We start from the raw sequence: 23596 nt of genomic DNA on the forward strand, positions 1-23596 counted from the left end.
GATCATGCCTTTTAAACTTGGTTGACTTTTTGAAACAGTCACCAAAGCCATTGATGAGGAAAGGCAGTCCATACAGCCTACCTCGATCTGGCTAAGGCCTTCGATACAATACCCCACTCGGGTATCATTGAAAAACTCATCAGCTTAAATGTTAACCCATACATCACAAGATGGGTTGCAAACTGGCTGAGTGACAGAACCCACAGGGTCAGAGTTGCTGGCGCCATGTCAGACTCAAAGCCTGTCACAAGTGGTGTCCCACAGGGCTCAGTCCTGGGCCCACTCTTGTTTGGCATCTACTTTTCCAGTACAAGCAAACACAGGAGGGTTATGGCTGACAAAGTTTGCAGATGACTGCAAACTGGGCCATAGTAGAAAACACATCTGACACAGATATCCTTCAGAAGGGTCTCACAGAAGCGGATAACTGGTGCCAGAGCCACGGCCTAAAGTTAAATGCCAAAAATGCATAGTCATACCCTTCGGGAAAAACAAGGTTACCCTAGCTACCAAATAGGTGGCAATCCACTGAGCACAGAAGAAGTTATCAGGGACCTGGGGACCCAGGTTGATAGTAGTCTGTCATTTGACACCCATGTAGCTAAAGTAGTTAGGAAGACCTTCTACATTGCCCACCTTATCATGAAGGGATTCCCATCTAGATCAAGGGAGGTCATAGTCTCCCTTTACTCATCACTCATCAGACCAATGATTGAGTACAATGCCCCATTCGGAATGTATCTGACCCGACACTTGCAGCAGCTGGAGAGGCCACAAAAGTTCCTCACCAAAAGGATAAAGGGTCTCAAAAATCTGTCCTATGCTGCCCGACTGAAAGAACTCCAGCTCTATTCAGTCACTTACCGCTTGCTCAGAGGTGACCTTTGCCTAACATACAAGGCCATGTCAAACCCAGATTTGATGAATATGCTTCACCTCAAAAATCTAGATCCATCAGAGCCACAAGGGCGGAGACTTAAACCTCGACACGGCTATTAATAGGACGTGCTGGAGGGATAGATTCATCACCCAAAGACTCCCTATGCTGTGGAACAAAATCCCGGTACATGTGAGGCAGAGCACCTCGCTGGCCTTGTTCAAGAGAAATCTTGACCAATGGATGGGAGATCGCAGATATACCCCAGGGATTACCTCAGTGTCACTGCTCGACAGAGGCACAGCAAAATAATGGGTACAGTTCCCCATACTAAAGGGGTGGCGTAAGCCACAAAACTATGGGCTAGGCTTGTAAATGCCCTCGGGCAGATAGCCTAGTATGAACCTATGAACCTATAAACCTATAAAAAAATCCACCAGTATCAGTAAATATGCACAATCTCTGCAGAAGTAAGTCATCTAAATAATTCCACATTAAAGAGATCTGTAACTAATGAAGAGGTTGCTGCTAGCAAACAACTTTATATTTCATTGTTTCATCTATAAATAAAGTGCCTGTTGCCCATGAGGAATAAATTGCCTATATTACATAAAAAAAGATAAGCTAGTAATATTGCAATAGGAAATGGATTGCAAACTGATAACAGGTTCATAATTACTAGGTATCTTTGCCAAAGAGGACATTCTCAGTAAGGCATCATTCAGTCCCTGTGGGAGTAGAACCCACAGTCTTCTGCATCAAAAGCAAGTACACTACCTGTTGTGCTATTAACAATGCAAGCAGACTTAGTATAAGCAGCACTAAACTTCTCTTCCCCTGCAGCTCTCAGCTACTTGTAAAATCTACTCGATACTCAACTGTATCTCTAAACTTCGCAGCACAAGAAATCTGGAAAAAGCCAAAATTTATGGGGCGGGGGACAAAAGCCCAAAAAACAGAGACACATTGAACATTGCTTGTATAATCTTGGAAAGTTGCTAGAGTAAAAAAACAAAATATGCTATTTTACCACCATACATTTACTTCCTAGTCTTGAACCGAGGTCCCTGTGCAAAACACTCAGAGTAACATACCACTATGCCAAATTAGCTGTTTTGGGAAAGAGATGAAGACTGAAACTTAAATGGCTACCATTTAGTGAATTCAGTTCTCACCATAGCTGTCAACCTCTTAACACAAAACACCTGGACAAACCCAGTAATGGGGGAATACAGCCCTCAAACATATTCAGTGAATTCAGTTCTCGCCATAGCTCTCAACCTTAGCACAAAAAACCTGGATGAAGCCAATAATGGGGGAATACAGTTCCAAAAATAGGGACAAATTTCAAATATTCATCTTATAAACTTAGAAAATTGCTAGAATAAAAAGTTTTGTGTTACTATGTACTTTCTGAAGAATATGAAGTCTGAAATTCAAATGCCTGTCAATTTTATTTATTTAACATTTGTTAACCAGGAAAGTTTGACTTGGAACAAAAGCAATATTAGCAGTGGCCCAGGGAGAAATAATGCAGACACATGTCTTTGTAACATGGGAGGACACAACAACAAACCCACAGAAACACCTGGCCTCCTGCAGACTCTATACAGAAAGCACCACAGCCAAGAATCAGGCCAGAAAACCTGTAGTTGTGAATCAACAATGCTACCACTGCACCATCAAATATCTAAGGATTTAAACATTCAGAAACCACAGATGTTATGAGGAACAAAAGAGAACAAAATATGAGACAAAAAATCTGCAAAAGTTCACAAATGGTGGTGGGTAGGGAATTCAGGCTGTTGTTACCTGCACAAGGTACAGGGTTCAAGCCTGATCTCTAACCACACACAAGTTCTCTCTAGCCACCAGTATAAAGCAATTGGGGCATTACACACATACACACACCGCAGCTACCTGTACCTTTGTTCACTTCTCCGACACAGCACACTCCATTCGCAGCAAACTCTGTAGCAGTTAACCCAGTAGCAATACAACTCTGTTCATGGCAGTAATAACAAAACTCCGTAACAGACTAGCAGTTAAACCAGGCCAGCAAGCAGTTACAAAAACTCTGTTCATGGCAGTCCCAGCAACAATAATGACACAGCAAGCTAAGGCATCAACCTGCCTGAATGGTCTGATTTCCAGTTCCTGTTGCTTGTTCCAATATTTAAGACTGTAGACCTTGCAGTCCAATCCCCTTTCAGTCTATGCAGTCCTACTGCATAGACTTCTGGGAAATTAGCAGTCTGCTGCCTCCTTCCTAAATCTGGACTGGAAAGGCAGCAGTCCAGATTATGGTATGTAGAAAATCTAGGAATGTACCATTGTGTGGTCACAGCTGGGGGGGGGGCTGCAGTCCTGCAGTCCTATATCATGAACTGCCACTGAACAGATGACTAATTTGTGCATCCAGATACTGAATGCACTTATGATATTAATGTTTATGCTAACTGTAGTACATGTAATGTAGTTTACATGGCCTCCTGTGAGGTTTGTAGAGCATTCTACATCGGCAAGACTAAATGCTGTTTGAAGGATCTTATTAGAGAACACCTGTATAGTATTAATAAGTCTGACCAGAAGGATGCTCTCTCTAAATATATTAACCGCACTGGAAGTAACCATTACTTTAAGTTTATGGTCCTGTAAATTTGTAAGACTGGTTTAATAGGTGGTGACATTAGAACACGTACTGAGGGTGTAGAGATTAAATGGATGAGAATGATCAAGATGGCTGCCGACTAGTTTAGTCCCTACTCCTTGAGCTCCTCACAGCTATTTAACTTTTGTTTTTTTACAACTTTATACCAATCTTTTTCCTCAGTTTTTTTTACTAAAAGATTTTATAAATCTTTTACTACGAATTTGGATTATTTTTTACTCTGGACTTCTTATCCTGGGATTTATTTTACCTCAGAACAATTTTGTTCTCTCTGCTGCTGGGACACCTGCTGCTCCAGTCTATTCCTGGTTCCTGAAATCCTGTTAATTGCAGTTCATCTCTGGGCATGACTACAAAATCCGACTCCATGGAGACTCAGCCTACAAAGGCCAAATTTTCTTCAATGCTCTCTCCTGAAAAAGATTCCAGTTCAAAAAGACTAAGGACATCTAAACAACCTACTGAAACTTCCAAAGTAAGTAATAAAGACTTAAATGATTCAAATTTCCTTTTAGATGAACTAAAAGTAGCATTAAAGCCTATCCAAATTGCTATCCAAAACTTTTCAGAACAATTTGCTGACTTTAGTAAAACTTTAAAGCAAATAAATGATAGAATGGATATGATTGAAAACAGAAACTCAGCTTTAGAGTTAAAAACAGATTAATTGGAAAGTGACCTTAAGTCTAAAGAAAAGATTATTTCTGATATACAAGCTAAACTGTTGGATTTGGAGGCCAGGAGTTGAAGAAATAACATCATTATTCGTGGTTTGCCTGAATCTTATGACAATAAAAACTTGCTATCTGTGACTAAGAATATCTTTGAAACATTGTTAAACTGTGAAACATCTTCAAAGTCTATAATTGTAGAGAGAGCACATAGAGCATTACGTGCAAAGCAAGATTCTTCCACACCAAGGATTATTTATACTAAGTTATTAAACTTCCAGGATACTTTCCAGATCCTGGAAACAGCTAAAACTAAAAAACAGTTCATATGGAAGTCTCACAAACTATCTTTTTCCCAAGATCTTCCTTCTCAAATTAAACTAAATAGACAAAAACTTGCCCCCTATTGTGCTGACTTGATAAAAAGAGGGATAAGATTTCGTATGTCCTATCCAAATACTTAGTCTTTTACAGTTAATGACAAAAGGTTTGTGTGCTCAGACCCCAAAGATGCTAAAGACATTTTTTTTAAAACATTTAAAAAGCTTCCTGACACTGTATCATAATATGTTACTGTCAATGGAATACAAAAGTGTTATTTTTCAGACAATATTTATAATATAGGATGTACATGTCTGTTATGACCTAATCCTATTTCACTTTAATAACTTGTTTTGAATTTATTTTGTTTTAATTCTGATAAGTTTTAAATAATATTGTGCTATGACAGGCTTTCCAGATTTATAGATTTACTATAAGTGCTAAAAACAGTCAAATAGTTATGTTTCTTTCATTTCCTTGCATTGTGTGAAGGCAGTATAGTAGTTTTTTTTTAAAAGCTTTTAAATTACAGTCCCCTGTGTCAGTTATAAGATTTATGGAGGGAGAAACCGCGCCTATCGAGACTCTTGAAGGAAAAATCTTCTGCTCATAGCTTCAGCTGCTGATCTACATGATCGCGCACCCACTACAGACTCTCTGAGATGGATGGTGACGTCATCATTTGTTGCGAAAGCACGACAGCTTCATATACACAATTGCGCTTGTTTTCAGCATGTATTCAGCATCAGGAATGTTTTATTAGGACTTTCTATCATTTACAGTGTTCCTCTTCACAAGCGAAGGATGTTTTTAAGTTTAAATATGTCTTTCTCACGTTACATTCAGCGATCCTATACATGTCTCTCTCGCTCCAAAGCGAGCAGTTACCTTCATGCATTAGGATGGAAATTGTTCTTGAAATAAATGAACAGGTTAGTTTCATTTATTACAATTCCAGAAAATGGGTAAAGAAGAGAACATATATTTTCCTACAAAATGTTGTTTTTTATGTTATCTTGAAAGATGCCAAAATGTTTAAATAGACAAGTATTACACTGTACACCTGTTCATTTGAAAAATTCATGCATTTTTTTTCAGAAGCTTGATTAGGGGACTGCAGTTGGTGGTTTTGTTATAGAAAGCCTTTACACAAATGTAATGCTTGGAATGGATATCTTTAAACGTTATTAGCTAAACTTACCTGTCTATATTTAAACTCCTTGATTTTTTGAGTTTAGCCTACTTGTTTTTGTTCTATTTAGATGTTATAATGAGTATATTTATGAACACTGTGTTTTTACATCCTGTTTGCTGTATTGCTTTTATATTTTAGAAGGACAGTTTAACTATATAATTTAACAGAGCCATTAGTATAAGTATTCTAACATTTATTTAAATTCATATGAAAGTACATTAATATTCATTTAATCTAGTGTACATACTGCAGTTTAAGGTACTATCCAATAGTTCTTATTTGTATTTATCTTTGAACATTAGATGGCGCCAAAACCTATTTCAATTTATAATATATCATTGTGAGCAGATGCTATATTACTGCTATTTAGACAGTTAGCTTACATCTATATTGAATTGTTTTTTAGAGTATGGTCGCTTGGAGGACAGTTTATGCTTTATTTGAACTATAGTTAAATGCTCATTCTATAGTTATTTGAGTTTTTTATCACACTTATTGTCTATTTGACTACTGGGAAAAAGTTACTAAGCATTAAAGAGTGTTTATTGGATAGTGCATAATTTTATCTGTTTAGCAATGTTTATGGCTTTTTATATATATGTATATCTAAAACATCACCTTATATATGATACAACTATCCCTAGATTTCTCAACTGTTTTGTTTACATATATGATAGTGTTATTAGATAGGTTTCTTTATATTTATTTACATTACCTAACATATGTTCTGTTTTAATTGTAATACTTGTTATGCCGTATTGTTTTAGTTAATCAAAATTTATTCTATTTTTTCTTCTTTGAAATACTTGAGGAAATGCATTTAATCACTATAATTTTACTTAATAATAGGAGCTTTTAGCTTAGTATTTCAAGTAGGGATTGAGTATGTTGGACATCTTGAATTTAGTTAGTCTTGTATATAGTTTTAGTAGTATTACTCTGGTTTTAATTTGTGTTAGGCTTCCTTTGAGCAATTTTTATATTAATCCGATGTTATTATTATTTATAATTACAACTTCTATCTTATTCACTTCTGATCTTCCTTTATCACAGGGTGATTGGTGGGTAGGCACTAGGGTTAGGATAAAGGATATTAATATACATTTTATTGCTCTTGAAAAATTTTTTTTCTTTATTTTTCAGCAAATGATATTTGTTGACCCGATTGCATATTCAAATGCTGCTTTTTCTTTTTTTTCTTTTTTAAAGTATTATTGGATTTTTACTTTGAGTTCACCTTTATAGCATCACTAATGATTGTATGCCTTGAATATGCCAGTTGATATAATATTGGATTCTTGGAATGTTAGAGGTATTTAAGGTAAAGCCAAAAAGTCATTATTATTTCATTTGATTTTTAAGTCACAGGCAAATATTTGTTTTATTCAAGAGACCAATATTCCGCGTCTTGATTGGAATAAAGAGAAATAAAAAATGGATCAAAAAGATAGTAGCTTCAGGTGACTCATCTAATTCCAGAGGAGTAGCTATAATCATTAAACAAAAATTCATGGGGAACATTATTGATGAGAAATTTGATAATGAGGGGAGATGGTGCTTATTTACCACTTCTATTGTTGGTCTGGACAAACCTCTTTTAGTCTTAAACTTATATGGCCCATGTAATTCACAACATTTGTTCATTTTAAAAATTTATAATATTCTCACATCCTATAAAGACCACCATATTATAGTGGGTGGTGACTGGAATGCAGTAATAAATCCAGTAATTGATCGATCCCATTCCACTGTTACTTATAATTATCAATCTATTATGGACCTTAATGATTTGATGACGGAATATAATTTAATTGATCCACTTCACAATGTTAAAGTCTCAAATAAGAATGATATCTATACTTATTACTCCAAGTGTTACCGTTCGTGGTCCAGATTGGATTTCTTTCTAATTTCTGATTATATCTCAAAATATATTGTGGATTTTAACATTGAACCTAGATTCTTTTCGGACCATTCAAGAATCTCACTAAAATTAAACATAAACTCTAATATTAAAAATAAAATTGACTTTAATAAGTGGTCTTTAAATAATAATTTACTGCTAAATGAAGATATTTGCAAACAATGTTCAGAAATATTACAGGAAATGGAAAATAACCTGGGGTCATCAGACATTCCTTATGACATACAATGGGCTGCATGTAAAGTGAGATTAAGAGGATTATTTATTAGTAAAGCAGCTTTTTCAAAAAGCAATACTTTAAGAAAGAGGAGTTCTTAAAATCTAGAATTTTTCCTTGGAAAATCATCTTAGACTGAATCATGACCCTACTATAGAAAAACAAATTCTCGACTGTCAGAAAGATTTAATTTTGCTTCACCAAAATAATCTCTCTTTAGCTGAACAAAATTACTTGCCTCATATTCAGAATGGGCCCAGGTTCCTTCTAAATTATTAGCGAGAATTATTAAAGTTAATTTTGAAAGACCGAAAATCTCATCTTTATCTTATAAAAATAAATTATATAACACGGATGAAGAGATAATTCAGCTATTCACTTCTCTCTATACTGATTTATATTCAGGTTCTTCTAATTCAGTTAATGATAATCACTTAAAAATCTTTTTAAATTCTCTACATTTCCCTAAATTAAATGATAGTCAACAAAAATTACTTTCTGCTCCTATATCGTTACAAGAAATCTCGGATTCAATTGATAATCTTAAATTGGGAAAATCTCCTGGTCCAGATGGTTTTACTCCAGAATTTTTCAAAACTTTCAAATTGGTAATACTTCCCTATCTTCTCAAAGTATATAATCATATAAGAGTTAACGATATCTCAGATATTCATTGGAATACATCTAAAACCATCCTAATTCTAAAAAATAATAAAGAAAAATCTGACCAAATAAATTATAGACCCATTTATTTAATAAACGTAGATATTAAGATTTTATCATCTATTTTGGCTAACAGATTGAAACGGATTTTACCCTCAATTATTTCCCTAGATCAATCAGGTTTTATGTCCCACAGACATGCTTGGGATAATACTCTGTCCTTAGAGTCTATCATTCATCTCATTAAAAAAAATTCAAACCCTATATATGCTCTGATCATTGATGCATCAAATGCCTTTGACAGAGTCTGTTGGAACTTTCTCTTTCAAACTATGTCATGTTTCAATATTCCTTTATTCTTTATAAATTTTTAAAAGTTTTATACAAAGATATGTTTACTAGACTTTACATTAATGGTCAATTTTCTTCTCCTATAAAGATTACCAGAGGAACAAGACAGGGTTGTCCATTGTCTCCCTTTCTTTTTAACATTTATTTAGAACCTTTGTTGTTGTATATTATTCAAAATACTTTTCATAATGTCCCCAGAATTCTTAATACCAAAATTCATTTTTCAGCTTTCGCTGATGATCTAGTTATTTACTTCCAAACTCCATTATCTGATTATAGAAAAATAACAAACTCCATTGATTACTTCTCTTCGGTTTCAAATTATCTTTTAAACTCTTCTAAAACTCATATCTTTCCCTTAAATCACTTAGCACATAAATCATTTTTGTTTTCAGATCATCATTTTCAGTTTACTTATAGTATAAAATATTTAGGTATCAATTTAGAACACAATAATAAATCTTCTTTTCAAAATAACATCAATAAAGTATGGAACTCAATATTATCTGATATGGACAGATGGAAACATCTAAGCCTTTCACTTTTATCAAAGGCGGCCATAATTAAAATGAACATTCTGCCTAAATTCCTTTACCAGTTCACATCATCTGATCAGATAATTCCAAAATCTTTTTTGAGTCTGTAAATAAAGCTTTGGCAAAATTTTTATGGTTCCCTAAATCTGTTAGAATTTCCTATTCCAGATTGTCAATTTTGAAGGACAAGGGTGGTTTAGGCCTTCCTAATTTATATCTCTATTATTTGATTGTCTCATCTAATAAACTTCTCACCATATCTAATTTCAAGAATATTTCTTATACAAATCATTATTTATGGATAAAATTATGGTACAATTACATCATTTCAAAAAATATAAATCCAGAAGCTATTCCTTTTATCTCTTTGGATAGTTTATTTATTAAAAATATGTCTACTGTAATTAAACAAAAGATTAGAGCCTTCCAAACCTTACTCAAACTATGTAATCTAGAAAAGATTTCTCACCTTATTCAACCAATTCATCTAAACCCAAATATAATGATAGACAACAAACCCTTTAACTTAACAAAATATCCTTTAATAAAAATTTAAAAGTTAGAGATGTTTTGAAATATCTTGACTTATCTTTACCCGATTGGCGTAAAATTTTGAAAGTAAATTGGAACTATTCACCAATCCTTAGTCAACTAAGAGTACTAATTAATAACAAGTTTTTATGTTTAGACCACATAGAACTACAAATGAAAAACCTCGACACGATTATCAAAATACTTTCCTCATCAGATAAAATGCTCTCAAACTCTTATAAGTTAATCAATAGCTTAATAATGGACCATAATTGTCTTTTATCAAATGTTTGGTTAAGTTATAACTCCCAATTGTCAGAGTCTCAGAAACTTTTGGCCATTAGATATACAAAGGAATTTATCCCTTTTAAAAAATTATCATATACACAATTAATGATTAATAATGGCCTACTATACCCCATACAAATTAAATAAATTTAACCCAAGTAAATCCCCATCATGTTCATGTTGTTCTCACCCCAAGCAGACCTTCTTCATATCTTATGGTATTGTCATTTTCTCACAGATTATGGACCTCTTTGAAAGTCAGATTGCAGAAAATGGGGTACCAAAAGTCTACATTGTCCTGGGAACTTGCTATTCTTCATATTCCATTAATTCATCTTTCAAAATTAGATATTCATGTTATCATTTTTATTTGCTCATTACTAAAACTTTACATAATACAAAATTGGCTGGATCGAACCAAACTAAATTGGGTTACTTTCCAGAAAATGGCTTTTTCATATATTGATGCTCAAAGGCACTTAGTTAGAAGTCCAAAATAAAAAAGCATTAAAAAAGTTAGTGTTAGAAAAAGTCTTAAATATAATAAATAGTTAATGTTAAAAATGTTTTTTTTTTTTTTTTTTCAGGTTGCCTAACTTGTATATAGTGTACATATTGCGTATTGCTTTATTACTTAATAATATGTTAAATCTCCTGAAGGATTGTTTTCTCATCTATGAGTCGAAATATGTTTATTTATACCTACTGTTCATGTATAAAACTTCTAACTGTCTTGTTATTTATATATTTAATAAAAAATTTTTTGAGGAAAAAAGAGATTAAATGGATGACTATTTTACAGGCAACGAAAGGAAAAGGGCTAAATGAGTTTATACCGATTAAGCCTTTACTAAAGTCATGTGGTCTGAAACACTAGCTTATGTAAGGAATGTTCATTGTGTGTTTAAGTGGATCTGATGAAGTATTTGAATTGAGTACTAAAGCGCTTATCTTGTTTTTATTATCAGTTCTGTTTTATTAAAAGTTTTATACTTTTTACACATATTCTGCCTAGCGGTTTTGTTTTTTTCATCATCAAATCTTAACCAGAAAATTATTATCCTAGGTGATTTCAACCTGGATTGACACTCCTGCAGCTCCAACAACCCCTCCCTTTTCCTAAACCTCTTCTACTTCACCCAAACCATATCCTGTCCAACTTGGTTAGAGAAACACCCCAAAAGGCAGTCTACACTAGATTGCATACTAACTAACAAACCCAACCTAGGTTACCTAGCAGGCTGCCTTCCAGACTCCCTCAGTGACCACTCACCTATCTTCCTGTACAGAAACCGAGTACAGACACAAACCAAGACAATATATTATTTATCCAAAGCAAGAAAAATCTCTCCCCCTCTACTTTCAACCAACTACTTCAACAAAGTAACTGGTCTCCACTTAGAAACCTCCCACTAGATCAGTCAGTACAGTACTTCAACAATACCTTTCTTAAAATACTAAATCTAGCACCCACAAGAAAAATAAGATCAAAACCTAAGCACATACCCAGGCTAACAAAATATACCAAATCACTACTGACATGTAGAGACAGGGGTGGTTAGCTTACCACACCACCAAAAATAAAACAAACCTCATGACATATCAACATCTCCAAAACTTGGCTAAGAAACACATAAAATCAGATCAGCAAAACTACTTCCAATCATGTCAACAAATTTACCAAAATAACCCCCAAAAAATTTGACAAAACATTAACAATCTTCTCAACCCAGGTTATACCCCAACCACCCCACACCAGCCACCTCTAATGTAGCTGCCCCCATAGCTACACAATTCAACACCCACTTTAACTTTATTAACACAATCATATCACTTCTAGGTAATCAAACAATTCAACCACTTACTGTATCGAGTGTCCTCCGAAAGACATGTGTGAATGGGCGTGCCTTTGCTGAAGGCTGGACGTCGGGCTGGCAACTCGGCACCATAAAAATCTACTGCCAATCATTAGCAGACCACAGTTCCGCTGTGGCAACCCCTAACTGGGAAAAGCTGAAAAGACAAAAACTGTATTCTTTCCCTCTTCAAATTACCCCAACTCCTTCTGATTTACTCCAATCCAAACTAGGTCCATAAAAACACTCCTTTCCAAGCTCAGAACCTGCTGTCTAGCAGCAGACCATCTACCCAATGAATTCCTTAAAATTGTTGCCCCCTCAATTGCCTATCCTATATCAATGCTGGTCAACTGTTCAGTCTCAGAACAATATGTCCCCTATCTTTGGAGAATATCTCATATCATTCCCCTACTCAAAGGCAGTCCCTCTAAAGATCTAACAAACTACCATCCTATAGCCATCCTTTCCCCTCTAGTTAAAATCTTAGAAAAATGCTTTCACTCCCAATTCCTTATCCATTTCCTCACTCACAACCTCCTTTCACCCATGCAACATGGCTTTAGACAAAAACATAGTACCTGCACTGCCCTACTGTGTTTTGCTAACACCATCCAAAGTATCATAAATGAAGGCCAGATTGTTTCCTCCATATTCTTTGATATATCAAAAGCCTTTGACACTATTTCCCACCAAATCCTGCTCAACAAACTGTCAACATATGGCCTTAGTACAACTGCCCTGTCCTGGTTCCTTAGTTATCTCTCTAACCATCAGCAAGCCACCAAATGGGAAAACACCCTTTCCCCCCTTCTTCCCATCTCTGTAGGAGTACTCAAGGGTCCATACTTGGACACCTCCTCTTTACAGGTTTTACGAACAACCTCAGCTCTACAATCCAACTAGCCTTCATAGTCCACTACGCTGATGATTCCACACTTATCTGCTCAGCCCCTACTCCCCAGGAACTACAAACAAAAATGCAAACATCTTTTCAGGATATAGAAAATTACCTCAACCATCAACTCATATTGAACCCAAACAAAACCAAGTTAATAGTTTTCAGTTATAACAAACCCAAAACATGCCAGTTTCCACTAACTATTCTTTCCACAAATGGAACCAAAATAGAACCCAAAAGCCAAACCAAACTTCTAGGTGTCACAATAAATGATAACCTAAGATTAGATATCCACATCTTCCTCACCATCAAAAAGGTTCACTTCAAACTAGGCACCCTATATAGAGTCAAATCTTAACTTACAGAAATTGCCAGACTAGCCACTGCCTGCTCACAACTACTTTCCACCCTCCTCCTAAATATTTACCAATATATGTAAATCAGACCTAAATAACCCAGAATCCTGCTACAACAAAATTGCCAAATTCGCTACAGGCTACCCATACAAAACCCACCACTGCTCAGTACTTTCCCATCTCAACTGGTTAGAATTCCCAAACTTTCTAGCCTTCAACCAACTGTCCATAGCCCACAAAATAATTCAACAACCAAATGACTTCCCTGCACTTACTAACCTAATCCAACCCAATATAAATCTCAGATCACTTAGATCCTCAAGCAAACTAATGTTAAAGATTACCCAACCCCACAACATGCAAGGCACCTCCCTCTACTCTTATAAAATTGCCAAGCTCTGGAATACTCTTCCTCAGCCTATAGCTAAGAGCCCTAACTGTTATGAGTCCAAACACCACCTAAAAGAACATCTAGTAAAACACTGGCTCTGCTCCTGCCATGCTCCTGGCTAGTCCTCCTGCTTCCTAACATATCTCCTATTACTGCTCCCTCTCCAAACTAGCTTGTACCCTACAGCTAGTGTTGTTGTCTGCACACGGTTAACTTGTTTCAACACTTTCTTTATATTAGCAACTAAAACTGCTCTTACATCCTAGGCAATCAAAATGTTTTCACATTGTAACCATTGCTGTTTCTGTTTACCCAAAACATATCTCCTTGTAAATACTGCATGGTCATACATACTGTTTTTGAAACCATATTTATTTGCCTTTACAAAATTGTTTTTACTGTTAATTTATGCTGTTAATACATCTCAGACTTTATTAATATTGTCAATATTATTAGTAGTTTAGTTTACTATACTGTATGTACATTTCAAACATTATTAGTATTGTTAATATTGCTAATATTATTAGTTTTTCTCTGCTGTATTTCAGGAGCTTTACTCCTCGAGTCTCCACTAAAAATGGGCCTTGTGCCCAGTTGGACATTACCCAGTAAACAATTGAAATAAATAAATAAATAAAATAAAATAAACTGCATTCTGATAAAATGTCCCTAAGAGTCATCCCAGTAGTAATGGATCTGGGAAAATATATAGACAGTTATGCGGACTTTGACCTACATGTAGCCAATAGAGAGTAAGAAATTCATTCTATGTCACCCAACTTATAGGTAAAGGTATGACATCCAGGTCCAAAGACGTTATACACCACTCTATGTTTGGCCATTATCAGACCTATCATTGAATACAGTGTCCCTTTTGGCATGTATTTAGCAAGACACTTTCAACAGTTGGAATGCTCACAAATATTTCTCACCAGAAGAATTCAGGGCATAACTACCTTTCCCTACACTGATCGACTAAAGGCTCTGTCTCTGTATTCAGTCTTCTATGGGCTGCTGAGAGGGGGGATCTTTGCCTGGATTATATCGCTTCCTCAGAGTTAGCCATGAAGGATCTATTGTACATGTACAAAACAAACAGCACCAGAAACACCAGATTCAGGGATCTCAGCTTCACTTGTGACATACGTGGAACATGCTGGAGCAACAAATATGTGTTCCAAAGGATTCCTGCACTATGGAATAGGATAAGCATCCATGTAAAACTGAGTTCTTCCCTGACCCTATTCAAATGAAGCATTGACAACTGGACAGGAAATCGCAAATTTACCTCCATTGTGATCTCCCATGTCCCTTATGGATAGAAGCAGTCAACAAGAGAAGTATTATCCTAAGTCTCTCCCTATAAATCTTTAATTAACTTTACTAACCTGCCCTCCATATAGATGTCTATGATGGTTTACCTTCATGTGTGCGTATTGCACATGGGCGAACAGCAATTGTCCGAAAGGCAATTTGCAAAGTTTGCAAACGCCGAACAGAAAAAGGTTTGAATGTGCAATGAGCAACTGCACAGTGACATTTGCTCATTGCACATTCTACATTTTGGAGTGAATTGCACTATAGTTAGGATCAGAAAATGATCCCTTTCCCCACTATAGTGCGATCTTGGAGTTAGAATATTAAAGTAGGGGGGTGTGGGGGCACAGCCCCCCACATGGGGAGGTGCAGGTGGGCTTGCCCCCCTGCTTTACACTTCAGTAGATTTTTTTTCGACATTAATGTTCGAAAATCAGCTAATCTGCTTTTCGATTTGCTGATTTTCGAACATTTAAAACTGTCGCTGTTTTCATTTTCATGGTCATGAGTCGCTCATATGAGCAATCGCACCACTGTGATTCGGCTTTGTAAAGGTAAACCATCTATGATACTCTAGACCCAAATGGTTTGGGGTGTGCGGCTAGGTTTGAATAGACACCTGTGGTCGTTAGTCTAATAAAAACCTATGAAACCATGAACCTAAGTTAGTAGCAGTGTATACTTGTCATACATGCATTTGAAAGCTCATAAATGTGTGGAAAGATGTGTAGTAGGATGATAAATAGGAATGCAATAAGCAGTACATTGAAGGGCTGCTGGTTTTCAGCCAAAAAACAGTAAAAGTCACATTTTGTAATAATGGACAAGTAACGATAATTCAGGAAGGAGAACGTTAGGAAAATGGATACGAAGCAACATATACTAAGCTGGTAAATATACAGTTGGAAAGTAGCCCATCTCACTGAGCAGATAGGGATGCTTTTGAATGGCAGCAACATAATGGAAAATGTAGAGCATTTTGTATATAGATTGGAAAACATTACTATGAATATGCAGTTAGTAAAAATAACACATAGAGCTTCTAAGATGATAAGCATACAAGGGATCCCTTGAAAACACAGATGAACTGTCTTAATACAAATACAATGAGGTATAATGTAGGAGGGATAAAAGAGATGCAATCTTATAGGTTCATAGGTTCATAGGTAGGTACTAGGCTATCTGCCCGAGGGCATTTATAAGCCTAGCCAGAGTGTGTCAGCTTTCACCACCCCATTGATTAATTAACTGAGCCTCTGTCAAGAAGAGCCAATGAAGTGATCCCAGGGGTGTATTTTCTGTTACCCATTCACTCATTAAGGTTTCTCTTGAAGAGTGTTAGTGAGTGGTTCTGCCTAATGTAGTTAGGAATTTTGTTTCAAAGCATGGAGAGTCTCTGTGACAGGAATCTATCCCTCCAGCATGTTCTATTTATTGTTGTGGTGAGGTTTAGCTCAGTAGAGCGAGTGGCTTGCAGTGACTTGGATTTCTTTAGGTGGAGCATGTCCATCAATTCTGAGTTGGACATGGCTTTGTAAGTCAGGCAGAGACCACCTCTGAATAAGCTATATGGACTGAGTACAGCCAGAGTTTTCCAGTCGGGCTGCATAGGACATATGATTGAGGCCAGTAATCCTCTTGATGAGGTACTTTTGTGGTCTTTCCAGCTGTTGGAAGTGTCTTGTGAGGTACATCCCAAATGGGCATTGTACTCTATGATGGGTCTGATGAGTGACAAATAGCAGGGCACTGTAACTTCTTTATTTCTAGATGCAAACCCTTTAGAAATTAGATGGGATATATAGAAGGATTTCCTAACTACTTTGGCAATATGATTGTCAAAGAAGAGATTACTATCTACCTGGGTCCCCAGATTTCTTATTACCTCTTCTGTATTAAGGGTGCTGCCACCTATGTGGTAATTCATGGGTGTTTTGTTTTTTCTCATATGGGATGACTATGCATTTTTTGTCATTTAGCTTGAGACCATGACTTTGACACCAGGTGTCCATCTCAGTAAGGCCCTTTTGGAGAATGTTGTGTCAGCCGGAAAGTCAATTATGGCTCCCAGTTTGCAGTAATCGGCAAACTTGGTTAGCCATAGTCCTCCTGTGTTTGTCTGTACTTCTGAGAAGTATATGCCAAACAGTAGGGGTCCCAGGGCCAAGCCTTGTGGGACACCACTTGTGACTGGTTTAGAGTCAGACCTGGAGCCCGCTATTCTTACCGTGTGAGTTCTGTCTGTAAGCCAGTTGGCAACCCATCTCATGATGTAGGGCTTTATGTTCAGGCTGGTGAGTTTTTATATAATTTCCGAGTGGGGAATGGTGCCAAAAGCCTTGGCGAGGTCAAGGTAGGGCTGTGTGAACCACCTTACCTCATCTATGGCCTTGGTGACTGTCTTGAAAAAGTCAACCAAGTTTAGTAGGCATGATCTGCCCTTAACAAAGCCGAACTGGGTTGGGTCAAGTGTTTGGAGGTTCCCAATGTCTTTGTTAATGGGTTCCATGATGATGAACTCCATAACCTTGCAGACCAGGCTAGTCAGGCTTATGGGGCGATAGTTACCAGGGTTAGTTGTGGCCCCTCCTTTGTGGAACAGAATAACCATTGTTGTGTGCCATTCTAAGGGCACGTAGCCTGAGGAGAGGTGGAGGTTGAACAGTGTGCTTAGTTAGAGGGTTAGTTCATTCTGTAGTTAGTGCAAGACGCAGCCTGGGACACCATCTGTCCCCACTGATGCTGTGCTTTTGAAAGGGCTGTTTTCACCTCTGCATCAGTGATTTCCGGGACACTACACTTTTCCGGTATTGTTGTGAGCCCTTTTGGGGGTGAGAGGGGGGTGAAGTTTGCACTGAATCTATCTGCCAGGATGTTGGCAGTATCAGTAGGTTCAGTATATTTTGTGCTATTTTGCACTAGCTCAGAGCATATCTGTGAGTTGCCACTTAGATTCTTGACATAGCTAAAGAAGGCTTTGTGGTTATCTTTCAAATCCTTGGCTATTTTTCTTTTGAAGTTAGCCTTGGATGGTTTTATGAGGGACCTTAATTTCTTACTGATACTGATCATGGATGTCTTTCCTTCTTGGGATTTGCTTTTTTTCTGAACTAGTTTCCTCCTTCTATTGTATAGCCTGTTTATGGCAGGGGTCCACCAGACTGATTTCCTTCTCTTAGGGGAATGAGTCTTGGTTTTGCTAGGGATGGCACAATCCATGCATCCTTATAGGTGCACACAGGGTGCATTTGTAAAGGTTCCTGCATCATGGACACTGTTATACTTTAGAGTGGGGGCTGTGAAACTTACCACCTCTGTCTTAAGTAAGGTGAAGTTTGCTATAGAAAAGTTTTTCACTGTGGTTTCCTTGGTTAGGGGTGGTGGTGTGGTGTGGACATCCATTGATTAGTTTATGGTCTGATCTAACCAGTGACGGGTTGACCTCCAGTGCAGAACACCTGTCACCCATGTTGGTGATGACCAGGTCCAATATGTTTTCACCTCTGGTAGGGGAGTTTACCAGCTGATCCAGGGCATTTGGGTTGATAAATTCCAGGAAGCGCTGGACCTGGGAGTTTGTACTTGAGTAGTTTTCCCAGTGAATGGTAGGGTAATTGAAATTGCCCAATATCAGGGTGTTCGGTAGGACCTTCATGTTTTCCAGTGTCTCCAGAAAGGCAGAATGGTGGTCCTGGGTCATGGAGGGTAATCTGTAGCAGGCCACAATTTGCATTGCAGATTTGCCCGATGTTAGTTGCACATGGATGATCTCAGAGGTATCATGCTGCACCACTAACCTGGAGGTGTAGGTATCCTTGATGATTATGTATACACCTCCTCCTTTTGTGTTTTGGTCCATGTTCTGTGGCTGAAATGTGTGGTATGAGTTGTAGCTCGGTAGTGCTGGGGTGCTCTCTGGAGCCTTGAACCAGGTTTCAGTTACTGCACAGATGTCGACGTTTTCAATACTGTGGAGTGCTTTGAGCAGTATAACCCTCATTTTTTTTTATTTGTGCTGTTTACAGATGTGGGTTTGACTTTTAAGCCTTGCCTAAAAAAGGCACTATGGGGGCAGCAAGAGCCTTGGCTAGTATTCGAAAGCCTAGGGGTGACAGGTGCAAGCTATCTCTTGCAAAGCAACAAGGCTTGTTGAGCATGTTGTCCCAGGCTGACAGATACTGGATCCCCTTTGAATGACACCAGAAGCTTAGCCAATTGTTGAAATTGATCATTTTTTCTTTATACTGAGGTATGATTCTTGGTGAGGGCAGGATTCTACTCATGGTCAGGGTCATACCCACCTGGGCTACATGATCAGAGAGGTTTACCATGTCTCTTTTCATGTATTCCAGGGAGGTACATCTCAGTTCATTCACACCAACGTGAAAAATGACAGAGTCATATTTGTACTTGTTCTGGAGTGACCTGAGTGCTTGTGTTATGTGGCAGATTCTGGCTCCGGACAGGCAGCTAACAGTAACCTTCTCCTTCTACAGCCTAGTGAGTGGGACATCAGTGTGCCTGACTATAGAGTCACCTATTACTAGTGTGTTCAGTATGTTATTTCACCTTAAGGGCTGTGATTGTGCAGCACACTAATTTTGTGTTTTATGTGTTGTCTGATTTGTGACGGGAGGTGCGGGTTTTTTGGGTGTCTGCTTTAGAGGTCTCTTATGCTTGTGCAGGTTTTTATTTAGAGCCTCTGGGTATGATTTTGTGTATTTATGTGTATTTTTTGCCAGTGCTGGTTTAGTATGTCTATGTGAGGCTGGAGGTGTGATGCAAGTGTCAACCTTCTCCTCATGACTGCCTGTTCCAGTCTTGGGTGGAGAGAGCTTAGCCTCCAGTTTAGCTATATAACTGCATCTCTCACATATATTAATGTTTTGTGGTAGGAGGAGAGGGTTGTCTGTGTACATGAGGCAGTTTTAACATTGCCTCAGGATACCCAGGTTCACAAGCTGGACTGGGGAGTGTACCTGAAATTGCCCTTTGGTCATGCCTGAATAGTAGGTTGAGCTGCTTAATTGCTTGGTTAGTGAGGGGTGAATAATGAGCCTTGCCCTGCTGGGTGATCAAGTGTCAGGGTATATTAGTGCTTGCTATTAGGTCTGAGCAAGTGCTGGACTGTAGGATGCTTTTTAAGTGCTTAGGTTGAGAGTTAGACTACTTTCAAGGGAAAAACTGAAGAGGAGACTTGGTGGAGACGGGAATAATTTAGCACTAGCTAACCAGCGCTGCCCGGATGTGCAAAACCGTGCAACACGGTTTTTACAGCAGGAAAATGAAAGAGATAGAAATTAGCCCAAAATGGCCTATAAACTACTAACTTCTGGGCTGGAACCACTCCTCCAGGGACAGATGGCTGCTCAAAGCTCCCTCTCTCACAGGTGAACAGAGAAACCTCCTTATATCCAAGTAAGGTATGGGCAACTCAGAAACTTGTAACACAGCCCTGAATTCAGCACCAGCCTGAAAACTGGACTATACTAGCTTAGAATTGTGGGAATCAAGGACATTTTTTTTGAAAAGATAGGCAAAAACAGTAAAAAATGCACTTAAAACAGCTTTAAATGACTACAAACAGTAAAAAATACACTTAAACAGCTTTAGATGACTACAAAAATCAGAAAAGACTTTAAAACAAATTACTCAATTAACCAATAAAAAAAATCTAGAAACTGAACCCTGTTCCTGTAGTCTTCAATCAGACAAATTCTAACTGCACACTCATGCCACTGGGGTGCAGGGGAACCTTCTCCAAAAAAGAAGGTCTGGATTCATGCTCAAGTTATATGAACAAAGCTAGATTCAGCAGGCCTGAATTTAGTGTATGCGACAGCAAACAAGTCACACCAATTTCAGTAAGAAACAGTTCAAATATGCAGGTACTATGAGCCTCTAACCAGAAATTCCCAGCTCAGAAGGGCAGAGTCCAGCCTCTCCTCCCACAAGAGTGCAGACCACAAACCTTCTTAATGTAAAATGACTGGCCTGAAGCCCAAGTACTTAAACCAGAATTAATACACTTTTAGAATAACAGACACTGAGCCTTCAATCAGCAGTTCCAAACTTAGACGGATGTAAGCTACCTGTCCTGCCACAACAGTGCAGACCACAAACCTTCTTAATGTAAAACAACTGGTCTTAAGCCCAAGTGCTTAAACCAAAAGGCTTAGAATGATAGCTGCACTTTAATCATGTTACTACCAAGCAGTAATTAATACAATTGAATACTTTTAAGAAGCCCTGGATTAGTGCTCAATTTATACAAGCAAAGCTAGATTCAGCAGGCCTGGATCTTGTCTATGCTACAGCAAACAAGGCACACCAATTTCAGTAAGAAACAGTTCAAATATACAGGTACTATAAGCCTTTATCCAGAAATTCCCTGCTCAGAAGGGCAGAATCCAGCCTCTCCTCCCACAAGAGTGCAGACCACAAACCTTCTTAATATAAAATAACTGGCCTGAAGCCCAAGTGCTTAAACCAGAATTAATACACTTTTAGAATAACAGACACTGATCCCTCAATCAGCAATTCCCAACTTAGAAGGATGTAAGCTACCTGTCCTGCCACAACAGTGCAGACCACAAACCTTCTTAATGTAAAACAACTGGTCTGAATCCCAAGTGCTTAAACCAAAAGGCTTAGAATGATAGTTACACCAAGCAGTAATAAATACAATTGAGTACTTTTAAGATGATGCAAAAGCAAAATAAAGTAATAAAGTAGGAAGAAACACAAATACAGTGAAAGCAGATGAATAAAGTGCATTATTTTCTTTTTTTTTTCTTTTGACTTACATTCTTCCCGTTTGTATTGTAAGAAGCACCAGCCCTATCTTTTAATCCCCTGCTGTGGTTCATATCCTGCTTCATATGCAGTAAGAGAATTTTTGTGTTAGTTATTTGCTGAGTAGTCAGGCCTACTAGGCCCAAGTGTTACTTTTAGTGGGAGGAGCCAGATGCACTGTGTGGTTTAGAGACTTGTTTGGCGTTGCAAAACAGGAAAATGGAGTCTGATGGAATCAAATCCAGAGCTACGACAAGCAGCTTGCTTCAGCTTATCACCATAATCCTATATACTAACTGCCAAACTCATCTGCAGTAGCTAACAGACAAAATATAGTCTACAATACAGGTCTGCTTACTACAGCTGAGGACTTACACAGTGTTTTGGGCACGAACTGATATGGAACAACAGTACCATTGTAATGGAGTCAGTGAGTTTAGCACTTTCAGTATCCTTCCATATGACTATCATTTTTTGTTGTTGTTAAAGATATATTTGTAAGCTAACTTCAGAGTTACCTTCCATTGCAGGATAGCATTTGTGGTTAGAGAAAAAAAATGACTGTCAGTAAAGTCTGAAGGCAGTGAGGTAGAATATAATGGTAACTGAATGTGAGGTCTAGGTGGCTTGTACTACAGTTCTTTAATCTGTGGAGCACCTTTGATCCACAGATAAATAACAATGTTAAATGCCCAGTTTTGTCAGACTCAACATCACATAAGTAGGTGTTTAAGAGTCTGGTAGCATTTAAATTTAGGGAAAAATTACTAAACCAAATATCTAAGTCTTTTAAGCTGATTAACCTATTTGCTTTCCTAATATGTAGTGGTAATAAATTCCATATCCTCCTAGCACTATAATAGAGGCATTTCATTTTATGTCTTGAGTTACTGGTTCTTAATGCAACAAATGCATAATTATTCCTCAGAAGGAAGGAGTACTGTGACAACCCTAAGATGGGAGACTTAACATCATTTTTATAGCATTTATAAACTAGGATCGGATCCTATCTAATCAACCTATATTCTGCAGAAAATAGTGTTAGCTCATAGGTATATACAAGGCTAATGAACACCAAGGCCTTAATAACCTTAGCCATGCAATCCAACCCAATTGCATCACTGTGTATAATGGCTATTTATTAGGAAATGGTATGTTAGTTAGAAAGTTGGGTATTCCTGTCTGCCTCTATCAGATACATGGGAGCCAGACCGAGGGTGAATTTTTAATTTTCCATTCATTGGTCAAGGTTACACTTAAATAGAGTTAGAAACAGAGTCTGCTTCACGTAAATGGGGCGCCTGTTCCAGAGCATGGGAACCCTCTGAGACACATATCTGTCTCACCATTTCTTATTTATGCAAGAAGCAAAATTTAAATCCTTGGAGCAAGTGGTTCTGATGCTGTTAATTTTTGTAGATGTGCAAAAGATCCATCTGAGCAACCACATGGCAGGTACATGCCAAAGGGGGCATTGTACTCAGTGATTAGTCTGATATGGGCTGACTAAAGTGGTACTATGACTTCCTTGGTCCTGGATGCCATGCCCTTACTAATACGTCGGGTGACATAGAATGATTCTCTTACTACCTTGGTGATATACTGGTGAAAGGCCAGATTACTGTCTATATTTCTTCTCAAATCCTTGACTGCCAGGTCAACTCTTGGGCGGTGTCTTACTGATGCAGTAATTAGCCTTGGTGGCAGTTTACACAAAAGGTACTGTAATGGATTT

General features: G+C 37.6%; 1 protein-coding gene across 1 annotated transcript in view; it reads right to left on the reverse strand.

The window, feature by feature from the left end:
• DYNC1H1 (dynein cytoplasmic 1 heavy chain 1) overlaps positions 1-23596 on the reverse strand; it is a 3754902-nt gene that overhangs the window by 3008650 nt on the left and 722656 nt on the right. Inside the window, exons 17-19 of the mRNA XM_044073590.1 lie at positions 18864-18900; positions 3748-3773; positions 3284-3332 (exon numbers count right to left, since the gene is read on the reverse strand). Coding sequence (XP_043929525.1) covers positions 3284-3332; positions 3748-3773; positions 18864-18900 — 112 coding nt within the window. The remainder of the gene's footprint in view (positions 1-3283; positions 3333-3747; positions 3774-18863; positions 18901-23596) is intronic.

Source organism: Protopterus annectens, chromosome 6.part0, assembly GCF_019279795.1.
Source record: "Protopterus annectens isolate FY-2018-M chromosome 6.part0, PAN1.0, whole genome shotgun sequence".
NCBI lineage: Eukaryota > Metazoa > Chordata > Ceratodontiformes > Protopteridae > Protopterus > Protopterus annectens.